Consider the following 19,693-nt stretch of genomic DNA (forward strand, 5'->3'; position numbering starts at 1 on the left):
TTATAAAATGTATGAATTTTCAAATTGGTTAAGATTGTTTATAGATTCATTATGACCTTTTAAAATGTGTGAATTTCTAAACTTTATACAATTTTTTCGTGCATTTATTATTGTGCCATTTATTATTTCTCACAACTGGATGCGTACAAATTTCAAAGCAACAACAAAATAAGTATTTATTAAATTAACTCCAGGCACTGTACTATTTCCAAATTAATATTATGTGTTTGATGTTATGTAATAAGTTTGTTTTATCGTTTCAACAAATGATTGAATTTAAACATGTGCTTCGTTTAGTTTTCCCTTAGACGAGGTCTTCATTTTCTATTTTATATAGAGTTCCGTGGAGGTATGATGCACCATTGCTTATGACCGATGCAATGCAGTTGGTAATATACGACAGGACGACCAAGAGTTTCCCACAGTGCATACTCGTTGTGTGTATCCATGTGTATCTCTAACCGAACAAGCACGCTATTGGACTCACATGAATTACGTACTTTGCAATATTCAGTGAGGTCTCTATTGTCCCCGATCTACAACTACATTTCCTTTCTGGAAGTATCATGAATTAGGACGTGTGGATTTTACGCTATTCTATCTCGTAATTACAATGGTGAATTTGAATCGACTATTGTTCAAAATTGTTTATATCTAAACTTCAATTGAATAGAACGCTTACAAAGTATGTAAATAAGACATCAATTTTATTCAAACTGTAGAGTATGATAGGGAATAATAAAGGACTCGTTTCCTAGCGGGACAAACGGTAATTTTCGAAATGTTCTAAGTCTGTTTATGGATATTATAAATCAATAATAGAATGTCCTTTTCATCAGAGAACGTAAATATTATTCCCGAAAATAAGATATAATTAATGCACCGAAAAACTATCATGACGGATTTATAATTGAGAATCTGTATCTTCTAAACGCATAAATTGCCGAAGCTAAAATTTTACATCTGGGGTCCTTTCGTATCCTTTATAATACCCATCAAGTTCCATCTCGATCGGCCATCGGTGACTTTCGAAGGTACATGCATATTTTTTCCCCATCAAGTTTACTCTTTATAAAGAACATAGACAATAAAGATGTATAAGAAGCCAGCTACTCTGAGAATGAATAATATCGTCTGTATATCTGTACAAATGTTGAGATTAGGTTTGTATATATAATTTTTCTATTTCGTTCTATCCATACGCTTTGAATCAACTTTATTTTCATTTTTATTATGCTTGTTATTATGCTTGTAACTAAAACGTAAAGCAGAAAATGAATAAACAAATATTTTATCTCAAAATTAAAAGCATTTATTCAAATACAAATTGTGTATTTGTGTAATTGTGAATGACAGTACAAATTGAAAATAACAAAGATAGTAACAAAGATTCGGAATGGAAGTTTAATTAGAGTTGTCGAGTGTCGGGCTTAAAAACGTACGGTTTTGATAGTTTTTCAGGATAGGAATCGAGCCGAAGCCAGCCAATCACAAATCCAATCAACGCGCATTGAGTGCCGTTTCTTTTTCAAGGCATTACCTACAAAAGTGCTCGGCTGAGAAATTTCAGCCTGATCAAAGGACCTCCCTCTGCGCGTCTGAACTCTTCGAGTTCTGCAAAGCGAGAGAAAACCTGCCGATTGCTTAATCACTTTCCGAAGCCCCGCCAGCTCTTTATTACTCGGCTCGTATAATTTCAAACCCAGCTGCGATACATGCCTCGCGGAGTAATTAAAACCTACTGACAGCAGAAAGTACCATTACACGGGACCTGTGTCTTTCATGCAAACGCAACGCCCTGTACGTGTAAATCCCATTTGCTACACGCTGCGCCACGTTTACGTAACGAAGAACGAAAGATGCGTATAGAAAACGGGGGCAGAAGGCAAGTACGTGTCGCAGATCCTTTATCAAAGGAAAACGGTAAAGTAGCTCTTCAAAGGCTGAATGCACCACTTGTGAACACTAATCATTCGAATTGTAAGGATCGAACGGAAATGATAAAAATCTCGCGAGGACCGTTCAACCCTTTGAAATATTTAGCATTTCTCGATGCAGCAGGCAATAAATAATTTTGTACCCGCGTCAGGACCAAGGAGCCGTTTCTTTTCCGAGACACGTGCTTAAGATATGCATCACACGCCTGGCGACGCGGTTTTGCTCCCTTTTCTCACGTCGTGCACGAATTCGAGTTAGTCCCGTCGCTCTTTTCGATCATAAATAATCGCGGCTCTATTCTATACCTTCTTATCCACAATACATTCGACTCCGCGTTTGTCTCCCCCGTTTACTCTCATTGCTCCTTTCCTGTTTGCCCAGACCTCTATCCGCTCTTTCTTGATACTTTGTAAAAACGAGACAACATAGTTTACGATGTCGTTCTTTTTTGCCACGAGAATCCCTGCGCAACGCACGGTCATGAGACAACCGCAACGGCTCATTAACATTTATCGCTTCATTCCTCTGTATATAATTTGTCGTGACCGTCCTCGAGGATTTAAGTGAACGAGAAACAACCCAAAGAAGGAACAATTAGAGAAACTATAAGATTTCAAATGTATTTTGATAACGGAATTTGTGCAAACTCTTATGCATTGAAAAATCGAGGATTTACTTTGTTAATATTATAACCCGTTTCTGCTTTGAGGGCAAATTCCGACCGGCACACAGTGTGATATTTCAGCGATCTAGCGGGACAAAACTTACGTGGTCCAATATCTCGGAAACTATTAGACCGTCTACAGACGAAGCTACTCAAAAGAAACGTAATTGGTTACTGATAGAAATCACGAGTTAGTTACCTATTGGTTAGTAATGATTTTGAGTATTTTTAGAAAAAGCATCTACCGCTGTCCATGCGGTATAATATTACAGCAAAGTCATATTCTCGGTCATTGCTTGAACAAATTGTTAATCAATATTGTTAATCATTAATGTAAGTATTATCAGAAATTAATTTTTAGTTGTTCCGGCTAACAGATATAACGATATAGAAAAATTTCTTAGGATTACTGTGTTCGATTAATACTTATTCTGAACCGTGATTCTTATTAATATTTAATCGAAGACTGAATGTTACTATACGTATTGTAAATATTCAATTTATTCGGAGATGTACATATTCAATCCATTCTAAAGTTTTAGATTATTATACTAATGTATTTCGAGAAAGTAATATTTCCGAACACGAAAAGTTGAGAATAAGATATTTTTCTATATTTTAATATCTATCGATTGGAACAATTAAAACTTAATACCTCCGACATAATTAAATATTTGTGATACATATAGTATCATTCAGTGTTCGATTCATGTTCGAAACATTAATAACAATTACGATTCAGAATAAGTATCCATTCGAGACATTAATCGTGAGAAATTTGTCAATATTTTAATATCTATGGATTGCACCAACAAAATATTAATTTCTGACAATAGTTCAATTAATTATTAACAAGACTTATTATTTAAACAATGATGGGGAATATGATTTTGCAGTGATATTAATGTTTCGCGAATTATTTTCTCGATGGATCCAACGAGCCTTCGAATCGAGCGTCACGGGGTTGTTGTTCACCCTTCCCCTTCTCTACTTCGCGAGGTACACGCGAGCCGCGACCCTCGACCGACAGGTACACGAGGGGTGAGAGCTCATTCTTCGACGATCCTTCGGTCGGTATGGATCTCGCGATCGCGCGTCCGCGTCTTCCGTTCCTCCTATTTTGCTTGTGTAGTTTCCCTTAGTTATCGTAGCTTGGTATTGCTTGTGGGTAGCTTAGTTTGGTTTTGTTAGTTTTAAGGCATGTACCTAAGTTAGTTTTAAGGCATGCGTGTACGAGTGTCTGTCCTCTGTCGAATAATTATTAATCATTTGTTCAATTCTTTTGCTTTGTTCGTAGGTCCATATTGGACTCGCAACTTCGTTCTCCAATTCGGTCACTATTACTTCAAGTGATAAGTGAAGTGACCAACTGTGTAACTGGACAGAAAGGTCGGTTGCCGTCCTCCTGGTGGATCTGTATTCGAGAAGAGGACAATCGGCTCCTCCGGATCGGTTCTCTACTCCCTGTATCCCTTCTGGTGTAGTCCAGGCTCCCGGCGTAGTGCAGTAAGTCCAAAGCGCAGTGAGACGGGTACAAGTCGGGTCCGTCGTGGCTCCCAGATGGGTGCAGGGTGTAGAGGACTGGTTCGGAGGCGTCGATCGTCTTCCTCTCGAGTCCAGATCCAACAAGAGGAAACGGGACTGACTCAGTAAGTCCAGTTTCATGGTCGCGTCGTGTCGCGATTTCCATTTAGCTTTCATTTAGTTCAAATAATTATTTGGCAGAGTCAGATTTAGGCTTTGGAAATCGAAGGGAATTTTCTTTTCCTTTGATTTTCATCGTCTCGTACTTAGTATTAAGCTCGTCGACTCTATGTAGGGTATGCATTTATGTGTGTATACTCTATGTAGAGGGAGATCGAAGGAAGTTTGATTCCTTCTATCTCCGGGTCTCCAGTCGCAGCAACCTCCACGTGGTGAGACCTGGTAATCGGTATTATTCGTGACGAACAATCCTTCGTCGCGAATAATATCGAGCTAATGGCTGCGAGCTTGTAATAAGATCTTTAGATATAAAAAGTGTGAAATGCAAAGGTGTAAAGTGTAAAGTGAGATTAGATTTAGATTAGCAGGAATATAATTAGTTTTCATTAGAGAATGTTTGGACATTTTGAACTGTACTGCCAATCTTGTAAAAATCTCAAGATCAAGTCAAGATCTCGTCGAGATCTCGTGTGCATCACTAGTTCACCGTTCAGGATTGACGACGACTGCTTTGGAGTGACTGAACTACGATTGAAACCCGACTCTCGAAATGAATCGATGTCGCAACGATACTTGACACACGTCCAAGAACAACAAAATTTCCAAGTAATCGTGATTCAATTAAGGATATAAACCCATTAGAGACGAGGTTCGGTCGCCAGGGAAGATGTTTAAAGGATCAAAAGGGAATTCCACGACCGCGATCGCCAAGGATCGTCGAAAGAAATCTACGGCGTCGAATAACCTATACGTGTCACCATCTTTCATTGGCAAATTTCGTAAGTGAGTATCAGATTTTATAAAAACAATTTTTTGGAAAAATTATATCGTTCCTAATTTTGGAAAAATTGTTTTACACGAATGTACGAGATAAAGTACAAGAAAATGATCCAGATTGGCGTATGTTATTTTGGGAAACAGCGATATAATCTAATATAATCTATAATTCAACAGTGAATTATACTATGACTTTGAAATGACTTCAACTTCGACAATTTTGTGCGAACGTAATTTTAATGAAAAAGTATTATTAAAATATATATATATATACATGTTGAATTGAGTAACCTCCTCCTTTTCGAAGTCTGTTAATAAATCAGGTTACAATAAACTACAACTGTAGCAATATTGCGAAAAAACTGATTAGATCGATGACACGACGAGAAATCGATGATTCCGATCCGTACGTGATAAATACAAACATAAACCGAGGAAGCGACACCCAATATCCGTGAGCTGCAATTCGTTTGAATGAATAATTCATCGGACGTGATTGTTGTTGACAACTGATGCCACCGGACAACTTTCATAGAGTTTTTTGCGCTCTCTGTTCCCTGTAATTTCTTGCAAATTGTTTGTCACGATGAATTAACCGTCAATAGCCGCTCGACGTGTGCAGTTTTCCGGGAATGTAACGGAAATAAATGTACCGTAACGGTGCGCGTCTGTCAATCGTGGACGAATCAAACGGTTGCGCTAGATCAAAGATGCGAGTAATGATTTTTTAACCTATTTATGCGTAATGCTTTGCTTTTTCAGCATCGCCACTGGAGCTTTTTTTGTAGATTGTAATACAGTCGGAGAGCGGTAAACTATTCTTTACAAATCTTTTTAGTACATATTGTATAAGTATTATTTTAATAAATTTAACACTATCCATACGATGATTCAGTTATAAGTATACTCTTACTTTATCATTGTTGCAACGGATTCTTGTAAAATAGGTACAAATACCTTTCGAAACTTTGACCTTAAGTATCTTTTAAAACATTAATCGAAAGCAGTTAAAACTATACACTATCATCTTCAGTATTTCAACCTATGTCGTTACGTACGATAGAAGCTCATTTAAATATTGGTGGACGTTTTGAGTAGTGGCGAGTGGATGTTTATTAAAATCCCAGAGAACGGAATTCCGAAGGCAAGCGAATCGAAGATACCTATCGCATAAACGATTCAACCAAAAAGCCATTTAATAAACATGACGGAGAACCAACTAGCCTGTAAAGAGAATATCGAGCAGTGGCTATACGCAAGCTCGCTTCTGGTTTAACAACCTCTCGTATATCGTTGTCTTAACATGCAATTATTGTCGTTCCAAGGTTTGCGAGAAGGAAGCAGAAGTCTCACTTTTCGAGAAACACGTCGAACAATGTAGAGAATGATTCTAGACCGAGCAAACTTCCTAAAGACGCCAGACTGGCCTCGAACGTTCCAAAAGACGCCGCTGTCCACTTTGGAAACTTCTACGACGTCCAAGGAGGCTCAAATAAACCGCAACTCGAAAAAACGAAAAGTTCCTTGAACTCTACCTCTTCACCCCTGAGAACAGCGCCAAGATTAGAATTTACCAGGCAGATGGTCCACAAGTAAATATATACAACACTGCCACCCGAGTTGCTAAAGTGTTACGTTACCGTTTCTCTTGCTTACTGCATCTTAATCACGTTTCCAATCTATTCTATCTCTGGTTGTCACAATTACTTTTTACTTTACAATTGTTATCACGATGTCACAGATTTATCCTCGCTAGAATTAATTGTATTTCATACTTGTACCCAATATACAAGGTGTTCACGCTGTTATTAGTCAGAGTATTTCTCGTAACTATTAATTTATTAGATAACACTGAAGAAGAAAACGACGGTAATTTTTAATTTTTTACATAGAATAGGTAATATTTATAATTAATATTCATTCATATACTATGCAATGACCTTCAAGGTCCTACAAAGTCGGAAATGAAAAGAAGACCAGAGGAGTCTGGTCCAGCTAATGTATTTTTCTAATGCATATAATTTCCAGATGTAATTAATTTTTGTTATTGAAACTTTGTTTACATATAAAGGGACGTTCAAAGAAGGAAATTGGACAGTGTAGATTTAAATTGAATGTATACATGCATACAAGGAAAGGATTCGGTCAAAACGGTGGGATACGTGGAGCCCTGGCAAAACATCTGATAGATAAAATCAGAAAATTTTTTTCTTTAGTAAGTACGTAAAGTGCGTATGAACCTCAATTTGCAAAAAAAATTGTCAATTGCAAAAATGGCGGGAAAAAACATGAAAATTAACGATATGTGTCGGCCGTTATTTTGCAATAACTTTATGCTATAATAATAATTCATTAAGAGTCGAGGTTCAGTAGCATATAAACTTAATTACCTTCAATTTAAGCGTTGAATCAAGTGAATCGGATAAAAATTCGATGAGCTATGCGTCTTTCCTTGCGACTACTATATCTATATATGTATACATTCAAATTAAATCTACACTGTCAAATTTTCTTCTTTGAACGTTTCTTTATATGTAAAAAAAAAGTTTCAATAACAAAAATTAATTATATCTGGAAATTATATGCATCAGAAAAATACAGTAGCTGGACCAGACTCCTCCCTTAAGTCGACACGTTTATAAAGAATCATTACCTCGTTGACAATGAAACCTTTTCACATACAAAATCGACGTTTCTTAAGGCTTTAATCTTAAAATATGGATACCTAGTGCTGTAGCTTAGCTCTGGTAATATATGATTAGATATATGATGAAATGTTTCTCAAGTTTGCGTGTGCAACAAACACATAAAATCCATAATCTACCGATGTAAAATGAATAATAAAAAATATATCTTGAAATTAAATATTTATATTATACTTGATTGAAATTTATATTATACTTGAATTGAAATATTTATATTAATGATATATTTATATTTCATTATAAAGTATCAAGTATAATATAAATATTGTATCAATATTTAATAATATAAAAAAAATATATATATATATATTATTAGTCTATTATTGCCTATTATTATTATTGACATATTTTATAATGATATATATTGAAATAATGAAATATAAATATATCTTATAAATGAATAATATATCTTTCTTAATGCGTCATTATAAGTCTGAGAAAAGACATTTGTTCCAGATTAGAACGAACAGCTGGCACTGAGGAATACGCGCGACAAGTGTCAGTTTTATTGGAGGAGACGGTGGAACCACCGCATTTCAAGCTGCATTCGGTACCGGCCGAGAATTCAATTCCCGATGGGAAACAGAATCCCTCGGGGTATCCGCTATGGTACAAGGAGCCTTATAAGATGCCGTTAGTATTCCCTCGTAATTCTATCCATTCCTGTTGCCGATGGAATTGCTCGCGTTACCAGAAAATGGGATAGACCGTCCTGATGTAATGGGTTTTCTTCTTTCCTCGTTAGCGAAGAATAACGCAGGACACCCCTACGAACAGGGTGATAACGAATAATAGGATTAAAATGGTCCGAAGGGATCTCCGCCCGGTATTTTGACGCAAGGACGAACTTTCAGGTTTGCTCCGGACGATATTTACAAACTTCTGGAGTACAATGTCGATGACCCTTCGAGGAGCGGAAAAGACATTTTCGACGAGGAATCTTCAGGGAACGACTCGTGCGAGGAAGCGAGCGACGACGAGCAAATAGTCGAGAACGGAAGTTCGTGGGATTTTAAGAAAGAGGACTCGGTGTTGGCCAGTGGATCGACTACCGTTACGGAGCCAAACGATACAGATTCTAAGGAAAACGACGATACTTCGGACGACAGAAGCGAAAAAACATCGTCTCCTGTATAACAAATAATTTCTATATAACGGTGGCAGAATGGTGCATTACGAAACGTCTTGTTATCGTCCAGATCAACAACGTGGTCTTGAATATAAATTGACGTAATATGGATTTCCTGTGTATTAATGAACGTAATTGCGAAACGCGAAAGGAGAATTCCTACTTCGATCCAGAATCGCGAAGTCTCGTAACAATGCGCTCGACCTTGGACGGGAACACAATTAAGTACCATGCCGTTAATGGATCAGTCATTATCAAAAGGTCAGCGCAGTGATGCACAGAACACTTCTTAAAATTCATTTCGAGCGTTAATTAGGAACGTTGATTATTACTTCGCTGCGTACCCTGTAATTACATGTTGCATATGAATTAATTAATTAGTATTAGGGCTTGTGAAAGGACGAGAAAACCAAGGACTGGGTGGCGGATAACCGGAGACTATAATGTGCCGTACTTCCGGCTGTGTTGACCCTTTCGATTCGAACATTTACGTGCTGTGAAACTTTCATCGCGATTACTGTAAATGTGTAACACTCGTTCTAAAACGAAACCATTTCAAAGGATTTACCAGTATTCTTATTCATAAAGTGAGTGGTCCAATTATTGGTTGGACTTCTGACATTATTATCTACGCATGCTAGAAAAACATTCTGATCGATCTGAAGCTATTTTACATATTAAAGTAGCGAATACGAACTACTAATATATATTTTTAAGTAAAATTATTATATTACTTAAGGATTTATATTACAATAAATGATCACGTATGATAGATCGATGAATTTGTTTGATATTTCATTATGGAAAAAAATTGTTTGTTAAATCTCCCTCACCACTTCACTAACAAAACGATTATTTGCACCGTATAATTTACTTTTTTATTCAAAATAACATTTATAAAATCATTTTGTTGATAGCTTAATCCTCTCGTGAGATATTTAAACATTCCGCTTTAAACGGAACATCCTGTATACGGGAAAGTCCAATATGTACAACACAACGTACCAAAGATTTAATGTGGTTTCCCGTTTACTAAAAGAGGGTGGCATCATCGAAGGTGGAGTTCTCATTGTTTTCGGTTCAGTGGAAATGCAAGAGGGCGCAGGATGGGGTCGGCTCTTATCGATTACTCTGTCTACCACGCCAAAGACGCTTTTCGTGTATCTTCGACGTAATCGAAAATTAGATTCTTGTATGAAAGAGCACTTTGAGGAAAATGGAGGTGGTGAAAGGAAGTCAATAAATCACGACGAATAACGTAAATGGAAAAAGTGTTCCTTTTCGAAAAGAAACTATCGATAAGAGGAACTCGTTAATCAATTATTTCAACAGTTTTCGTGGCAAGTCAGTATATACATTGATTTATTTCTGCGTGAAACTATACAGAGTGGTCCACAGGGAATCGGAGCTTATCGAAATAAGTTAGTTCAACCATTGAGGCCATCGGTTTGTGGAAATATATATATGACTGGACACACCGGATTAACTTACACCTGTCGAAAGAGGGCATAGTCTGATAAATACTACACGCGAGTAAGTCACAGTTCGGCGACACGTATTTTCCCGAATGAATTTCATCGATCCATTCTTAATGCAATGTCTGGTGAATGGCAGTTTATCTTGTATCCGAGACTAAACTCTATTCCTTTGGAATCAATTGCCGTGCGCGAAGCTTTAATTAAAAATCTATCCGTTTCAATGGTTTCCCGAGAGAGAAAACCCTAGTAACCAGTACCGAAGAAGATAAAAAATTGCACCACTGTCGATAAATACGAGAAATTCCTTTCCCGCACGTTTCCCCGTCCTTGAAAATAATGTCAAGGCTATTGAAGTACAGTAAAATATATCGGTCGTTTCTGATATAAACAGTGCAATCGTTGCTCTGTACTCCACGTAGTACGAACTCTTTTTAATAGAGGAGCTTAACACGACTAGCTCCCGTCGGATTGATATTTTCGAGGCCTTCCCTAGGTCTTTTTCCATGAGTAATACATTTCCAGAGGTCGATTGACACGCCAGAATTTATCGTTGACTTGCCGCAACGTCTGAGATCCACTGAGCACGACTAGCTGCCCAGGAGAAGGCGCTATATAGATACAGAAATTTAATAACCTATCCGACTCCGATAATTCCGTATCCAGATCCAACGTTAATCTCATAGCCAAGTATTTACTTAGATGATCCACTACAAAAATAAGCACGGATATCGTTATTTCGGGATTTCTATTACCTAGTAATGTGAAATCTGGTCTGATATCTACCTGTCGCGTTTGCTGTGGTCTTAATATATCTAATGCTATTTTCTTTCAATGCCTTGATCAACGAATTGTCATCAGCCATTTCTGTGGGATGTGGTTTAAAAACGAGTTCGATTTCGTTAAGCATCAATGGTTCACTAGGACCTTCGCCTTCTGTATCTACCATGGAATCACCACCACCGGTCTCAGCTTCTGCACTAGACGAGTCATTCTCTGAATTCTGTAAACTTTTCTGCCGTTTAGGCGGTTTAGGAATTTGATTTGCTGGATTTGGCGACGGAGTAGTAGAGTTTCTGGATGTTGTGCCTGAAGCATAGAAACGATCAATTTCATTCGCATCGGATATGGTTGTCGAACTACTCTCTTGTTTAACGATGTTACCAGAAACAGCTGGACTGCTGGCAGGTTGGGATACGCTATTGGAATTTTGAGAATTACCCCCACTACTATTATTCAAAGGTCCTGTTGTGCTCTGAGAAGAATCGCTTTGATTTGCAGAATTTGCTGCATTCGGTGTGGCTGGCGCACTGGCATTCTGAGAATTATTATAAGGAGTCGCATTGCTTGCATTTTCAGACTCGTTTGCATTTTTCCGAGACCGCTGGGGACGATTCTGACTCTGTAACTTAATCCCCTCTGTAATAGAATTTACTAGAGCAGCCTGCGAATGTGATTTGTTCAATTTTGCTAGGACTCTTTCCTGATGCGCCTCGTATTCGTCACGACTTGGATATATCTTAGAAATCAATAAGTCAAAATTGGGATCTGGTCTGAGGGATCTCTTGGACACCAATTTTTTTCTGCATGTCGGGCATTCCTATAAACAATATCAAAATTTATATCCTTGTAGGTTTCTCTGAAACCATTTCAACCTTTGTCAGCACAGAAACTTATTGACCACTATTCCTTAATATTGATAAATGTCACTACGTTACTATAAGAAGTTTCAGTGAAATAACAATTGCACTATCTAAATGATTAAACCGACTAAACATCTCTGTGCCTCATTGTTCCAAATATAACAGAAAGAAAAATAGAATTCACTTTGATATCGAATAGAAAGCAATTTTTCGTTTACAGAAATCTAAGAAACATTTAATTTTGGCAAACTAAAACAATAGTAAAAAACGATACATCGTTCTTTTTTACGACGCAGTTTAAAAAGCGCGCTAAAATTGCAGTGTCTGACAGAAATGGGTATCCGGGATGTTTTTGTTCTAATGTACTCGTTCATAAAATTTACAGGTTTCCCATTTTTATGATTATCATTCTAATTTACAAATGTTTATATCTTGTACTTTAGCTAAAGCGAGATGTACACAACAAACATGCTAGAAAGAAACGGAGCATCAAAATACACAACACGGACTGTTTACTTCTAACGAAATAAGATTTCGAGACAGCCATAGAACAAACACTGTGTGCGGAATTGAAAATTACTATGTTACGTGACGATCTCGTTACAGTTACGTACCTTATTACCGCTTCGAAGTGCCGTAATGATACAATCGGAACAGAAACGATGCAGACACTCCTTCGTGGTCATAGTCTTTTTAAGCATGTCCAAGCAAATTGGACACATGAGTTCACTATGTAAACTCCGTGGGCTAACCGCGATCTCGGTATTATCGGTGATTGCATCCTGAGGAGTACGATGAAGCTCATATAGCGATAATTCCCAAGTTTTGTTCAGCCCGACCTGTTCCGCGGAAGCCATCTTGACTACATAGAAGCCGTCAGCTGAAGTACTGTACTCACACAACCTATGACCGCGGACATGATCACCTAGCGGCAGAAATGAGAATTCTAAAAAATGCCGCAGTCGGTAACATGATCAACGAGGTAAAGAATCGATAACACGTAAGTACTGTAATTTCGGTAATATACGAAAACATATTTTAACAACATACAGTGGGTGTAGAAAGTATTCGTACACCGATCAATTTCCGAAAAAACTGTGTAAAATTGTAATTTATTAACTTATTTTTTATAAACAATGACATTCTACATATTCTCCGAAATCTCTAGAGTAGATAAATTAGAAAAAAAAATAGCTATTTATGTAAGTTGCGAAATTAACAAGAAAAAAATAATTAATCGATAAAAATGTCGAAGCAATAAGTATTCGCAAAACTGTTTAAAAGTACTTGACTGAAAATTTGATGTTTCCTAATTCGCACGAAGCAATAAACTAACGTGTTTACGTTACAAACTCTGCTGTAAATGGTTCGTCATAAGAATCGTACACCTTTACCTACTTTTCGCATTTTTTTTGTTAATTTCACAAATTACATTAACTAGTAAATGTTGTTTGGACTATACCTATCTTAGAGACTTCCGAGAATATGTAAAATATCATTGATTATAAAAAGAGAAGTTAAGAAGCTACAATTTCACACAAAAGTTTTTTGGGAAATTGAACGGTGTACGAATACATTCTACACCCACTGTAGAATTATCATGCAAGAAATACAAAAGAAAAAATACACATGTCGAATTGAGTAACCTCCTCCTATTCGAAGTCGGTTAACAATCAGGAAATTGAAAGAGAAACATGAATTTTAAGATTGCGTATTTTGTACACTTACTACATGCGCTTGCAGTCTAATATGCATATATTCTCCTTTCTTCCATTACTTATTTCATACCGATAAGATTCCATTTCTTATTTTTGATGTACACCTATTCCTCGATTTACATGGTACTTTTTTTACACAACTTTTAAAATGACGGGTCTCTAAAAATAAATACTATCGAAAACAAGAAACTGTGTTGGGCACATATTTTTCCTTGGATTTATTAGTACCGTTCGTTACGTGACACTACCATTAAACCTAAACGAATGATTTCCACTTTTTTGGATACAAAAAGCATTCATATTAATGAGAACATTAATCGAAAATGTTTAGAATTTCATATTTAATGGTTAGCGAGAAATAATTGTAAATTCGTAACATTCTTATTATTCGTTTGAAAAAGAAGTTTTACTGTGTTGGAAGAAATTTAGAAAGTCGAATGAAAGAAGTCATTTGTTTAGAAACCAAAATAAAAATTACGAAGTATAGTTGTACATATTTAGTATTTCATAAACGGTTTCTAATATTCTTTTGTTTTCCATTTGTACTTCACTTTATTCTACGTTGAAATAAATGAATTCGTTTAAATAACCTGCTTAAATTAATTGCCTAAATTAATTGCGCGCATATTTCCATGTAGTTTAAGCGCAAAAGTTTACACTTCCATACGAAATGTCCATTCGTATACAAAACACGCGCGTATAAAAGTACTCCTAGTCTAGATACATATTAAGAATAAATAGAGTCTAATAGGTATAAAATAAGCAGTGCACGAAAACAGATACAATTTCATGTAATTACAGAATCTAATCATTAAAGGCAATTACTTGGAGTTCCCAACTACTTACTTCGTACAGATTAGATTTCCCTTCTCACTTTTGATACCTTCGACACGTTCCTGTAAGAAGCAAAACGTTTCGATGGAAAAAGATACTTTAGCATTTGATATGATTAGTACGATACGGTAATGGTTCCACTATTTCTGGCACGCGTTAAATGTGCAAGTTGCGAGCCGTTAAATAACAAACTATTCGACACAGCACGGTACGATACAATTAAGTGCTCGTTACGCCGATGAAGTAGGTCGCCGTAATTAAACTGACGGGGGTCTTCAAAGACTCTTAATGAGCCGTGATAAGTTCATAGATCGTCCAATCTAGACACCTCGGTTCTCAGGCATTTTACAAATAGCGTTAGGAGTGGTAGTTCTAAATGACTTGAAAAGTTCAAGCGTGCGGCGTGCGTGCTCCACGTAGCACGGAACGCGATAGTACGCGCGAATAAATATCGCATAAGTCGACAATAATCGTCAAAAGGAAACGAACGCTCCGTAGGGCGGGAATAAGCATAAGCGTAGGCAAGATGTGTTTCCTCGATAATATATAATATAACGGTATATAATAGAATCTAAGATGGGCGTAGGCTCTCGGCCATTGCTGCGTACTGGAGATAAGCCAGATACGTATTTCCAGCGAGCGAGAGTTGAGATGCGTTCGTGCACCTATCTAACACGGTAAACTAGACCGACGGGACCTGGACCTTTTTTAGTGACCCTAACTGTAGCTAACCGTATTCGCGTCTGTCGGTACTTATCGGGAAAACATGTTTTATCACCTCTCTACGATTCCTCTTCGGTGTTTTCAATCATGTCGCGAAACGTTCAACGTCCCCTTTAGACGCGTCTTCGCTTCTTCGTCAATTTACAACAATCCACGCGGACCGGCAACATTTATTTTCTTCGCTGTATGTACCTACCTTTCTACGCTTCGATGGGAATTAATGGTTCGCGCGTCTCTGCGTTCTCCTAGGCGAATCTGTAAATCTGCCGCGAGCAAAATTCACTCCCAATCGAGCATACGGTAAGGAGCATATCCGAACCGATTATAAAAATTTGTCTGAAAAGTACTTTTTAGGCCGATCGCACACGGCGCAACCAATCAGTTTCTAACCACTCTGAAACTGTAATAGTTACACGCGACCGTGGATCTAGGTAAAACAAAGATAGTGGAGTAGGTAAAACAAAAAGCGCAAACGGTTTGCAACACCAATTTCAAATCGGTTGCGCCACAGTGCGGAATAAGTGGACAAAATTCAATATTAGTATATATCACAATGTGAGGCAGATTTCTATCGTAGAAAATGTGTGTCAACGTGGGCATCGTTATAAATAATCATGTATCAATTATTTGTATCCGTAATACAATCTTTATCTTTAAACGAACATACAGACAAAACGACAAAAAATATCCTGAGTTCTCAACATATTTGGATACATTATTTTGTTATATTTTAAGAAACTTACAAGTTTTCTTGCAAATACTTGCAACGTTCGGTTTTACATCATTTTTAATAAGGGACCGTACTGTTGGTGTAGGGTCGCAATTGGAAGTTAAAAATTCTGATTTAATTGATTTATAGATTTCTGTAAAAATTATTTTTCACATCCTCAGCCAAAATGAAGCATATTGTGTTAAATAACATATGGATGCAACTTCTATTATTTATGAGAAAAAAATTCCTAAAGAATTCGAAATATGGTTTACGTTAAGAAACACTACTTATTTAATTACTTAGACTGAGTCGTTTACTCCTGGACCATATAATAGTTCTTCTGCCGATGTGGAAGCTTCTAAAATATCGATTTGATGCTGCCTACGAAGCGTTCAGCTTATATCCATAATTGTTTTAATAATAATTGTTACGAATGAAATAGATCACATTCCGTAACTTATTCTTCTATATCGTAAAAGTAAAGCGAATGCAAATTTAATGGAAATTACCAAATGCAAAGTGATGACGGAAACGGTACTCTTACGAAGGAACATCAACGAAATGATTCGATATCAAGTCGAAGACGACTCACGCAACGGTTTAGGCGTGATCCACTTTCATCAGAGCAACGTTTCAACGGACGATCGGGCGGTAAACATAAAGGAATTCAAGGGGTATTAACATTTAGAGTGTTTCGCATATCAACGTTAAAGTACGTATCACCGTTCGATGAACCGAGTGTAGAAATTTGGACAGACATACGCGAAACTTATAGGTCAGTCGGTGAGCGATACGGGGCGACATGTTGTTCCACTTAAAGGCGACCTTGCTCCGTCAACTTTTTAACTCTGTTTAATTAATCGCCTTCGGCGAACGACGCCGTTTTCGCCGTTTACTTTAACTGGTTATTACACTGTTTCGTTAACAAAAATATAGGTTCAGCTAATGACGCCTTACACTGGAAACGAAAAACTTATTTGCTAGATCATCTAGATCATTTGCTAAAAATCGTGCACCGTTGGCGACGCCGTAAAACATTGGTACGAGGATAAAATAGAAATTGCTTGTTACCCAGTAATTTTCGGCGTTGCAACGTCTCCATGAAATAAACATTGAACTGTAATTTATTCCACCGCAAGTCGAGCGTGATAGAAAAGAATTACAGGCTGTAAAGAATTACCGACTAATATTAGAAAACTACGTAAAAACAGTCGTAGATTGCCACATTGACATGCTTTCTAGTAGACAATCTTTCTCTCGAGGAACTTACATAACTCAACCGCGATCTCTTGTGCTGCCTACATAGCCATCGCGATACGAGACCACGGTCACACGAGTATTATCTGTATTATAGATATTATGCTCGCTTTACGCGCCATTTTCGATCGTCTGCTTTTCTCGTGGAATTGTATTTTCATTCTATTCGCGATCGCACGAACGCGATACCATCGAGCACCGTTTATCAAACATAGTCTTCACCTCTTCGTTGCAATCTTAAAACTTCCTGTACAGAAGACCCCTTTTATATTCGAATTCTCGCGCATCGCGTAACGATTAACGACGGGACAAAGTTCAACGTGGACACGCGAATTCAAGTCAAGTCTAACACCTGCGTACGTTTCGCTTAAGAGAGTATTCTAGTCTGGAACTTTCAAAATACCGATTCTTTTTTTATGGTATTTTCTCGAAGTGTAGATCTTTAAAAATATATCTGGCAAAAGATTCTGTTGAATTCGGAAAATTAACGAAGTTATTTATTTCTCGAGTAGAAGATACTTATTTTTTGAACGGAACAAGAATTGTGTGATAATATGTTTTACTAAGAATTAAGATGACTAGGACTAGGAGGGTTCCTTTGTAAGATTTCTATTTTTTAGGCTAAATAGAAATTTTATAACAATGCGAGGAAATTAAGATTAAAAAATTAATCGCCTTTACTTATTTAGAATTGCATAACAATTACTAATAAAAGTTAATAACTTTACAGAAATTTGTATCGGTTATTAATGTACTCATGTACTCCAGATATTGAAATTTATTAATTATTAGTTTAGTGGTGTCGTGAATGAGGGTGGTGTCTATTCGAAAAGATCGAGTTGACCTTGAAATTACCTCTAAAATAGACCCCGAGGTAAAGCTGAAATCATCTCGTGGCTCCTATTGATCTACCAATAACCGTAAGTATTATCGCCTTTCTCTACTTTCTATGACCTTCGACGACCTTATATAATAGGTCCTTGAACTCGTTTTAAGATCCTCTATCATGATACGGAAGCAAAAACGTACCGATCCATTTAAAAAAATGGAGGTGACCTTTAAATGTCCGAAGTTCCTCCACCTGCAAAAAAACTACTATCGCCACCGAATAGGCCCCCGTCGTACTGTGCAATTTTATTTCAGCAAATATTTCTACGAAATTTGTAGCTTTAAAAATATCCGAGGTACTAGTAGTTATTGTCCCACCCTGTATATTTTTTATTCGGAATAAAATTTGCCCGTCTCCGATACAAACTCATCGTCAGTTTCATCCCATCGCTAAATAATGATCCAGAAAAGCTACGATAGATCCGAACGGCTCGATCCGTTCGTTCGAGACAGATCCACGTGAAAGGCGATCGATTCTACGCCGTCATAAAAGGGAGTCGGCAACAATTTAGCAGAATCAACAACAGAAGCGATCGCTTTAACGATTCGACAACAGAATCTCCGACTCGAATCACGGCACGGTCTACCGCTTTCCTCGCTCGACGCGATTTGTTCCTGTACACTCTAATAATTATCATTTCTTTCGCTGCTTCCTTGTTCCCGACATTGCGCAAGCATCCGGAAGGAGCGGTATTCTTGCCTGATACATGGTTACATGTATCCGTTCAGTCCAGGTCAAGCGTGAATCTGACCCACTGGAATTGCCGCCGGGCAAATCCATCCTAACCTACGGATTAACCAGCAGCCACGTTTCTGCACTTACCGCCACGAAACGATGCGAGATGCTCCATCTCCGAAAGGTCAGTGCCTCGCGTGAAAGGATTGCACTTTCATTCATGACACTATTACGCAAAGGTTGCTATAATGCAAAGTGGAATCAGGAGTTCCTCGCCGCTCGTAATTTCACGCATCGTGTTCAGTCGAGCGGCGTGTTTTATACTATAAGAACCCATTGTGCCATGTTCCGACAATAACGTAACTTACCACTAAACCTACCAAGCGGGCTCTAATGACCCTTTTCTAAATTTACTTTAAAATTGTACTTTAATACCAGTCCGGCGGCTATTTGACATGCTGTCATCATCATTTATAATAATTACAAGATACACGAAATTTCAGTACTCTTCGGTCAAGAAAGGAAAAGAAATCATTAAAAATATTTAATACACGATGAACGCAAACATTAAAGTTTGTCTCAGCTTCTTTCTAAAGTTAACGATACTCAGAAGAAAGGTTAAGAATTCTTCTCTTCCGATACAATAGTCGTTATTTTGTTTGCATACATGTTGGATTTGGTATAGAGAATCGCTGAAATAAGAAAAGGTTCAGTTGATAATGAATAAAAGACTTAACACTAAACCTACCGAGCGAGGTTAAATGACCCTTTTCAAAATACGTATAAAAGCATTTCGATTCTTCAATTACGGAACGAGATTTCGGACATCGAAATCTCTGATCTAACGATC

The 19,693-nt window shown here is 37.3% G+C and overlaps 2 protein-coding genes across 3 annotated transcripts; one reads left to right on the forward strand and one right to left on the reverse strand.

Annotated features, from left to right (window-relative positions):
- The first annotated feature begins 4,973 nt into the window (after positions 1-4,973).
- LOC128881168 (uncharacterized) lies at positions 4,974-8,925 on the forward strand. The gene is made up of 4 exons (XM_054131950.1): positions 4,974-5,089; positions 6,409-6,675; positions 8,245-8,421; positions 8,643-8,925. Exons 1-4 carry the CDS (start codon positions 4,974-4,976, stop codon positions 8,923-8,925), a joined length of 843 nt encoding a protein of 280 aa, XP_053987925.1.
- A 967-nt stretch (positions 8,926-9,892) lies between these two features.
- LOC128881461 (E3 ubiquitin-protein ligase RING1) lies at positions 9,893-14,642 on the reverse strand. Of its 2 annotated transcripts, XM_054132512.1 has the most exons (5): positions 14,600-14,631; positions 12,650-12,960; positions 11,557-11,992; positions 11,179-11,481; positions 9,909-11,102 (listed from the first exon to the last, which is right to left on the reverse strand). In XM_054132512.1, exons 2-5 carry the CDS (start codon positions 12,890-12,892, stop codon positions 10,885-10,887), a joined length of 1,200 nt encoding a protein of 399 aa, XP_053988487.1. In that variant the 5' UTR covers positions 12,893-12,960; positions 14,600-14,631; the 3' UTR covers positions 9,909-10,884. The 2 variants fall into 2 exon arrangements, with proteins under 2 accessions (XP_053988486.1, XP_053988487.1); XM_054132511.1 differs by having other exon boundaries at positions 9,893-11,102; positions 11,179-11,992; positions 14,600-14,642.
- Between the last annotated feature and the right edge of the window lie 5,051 nt (positions 14,643-19,693).

Source organism: Hylaeus volcanicus, chromosome 8, assembly GCF_026283585.1.
Source record: "Hylaeus volcanicus isolate JK05 chromosome 8, UHH_iyHylVolc1.0_haploid, whole genome shotgun sequence".
NCBI lineage: Eukaryota > Metazoa > Arthropoda > Insecta > Hymenoptera > Colletidae > Hylaeus > Hylaeus volcanicus.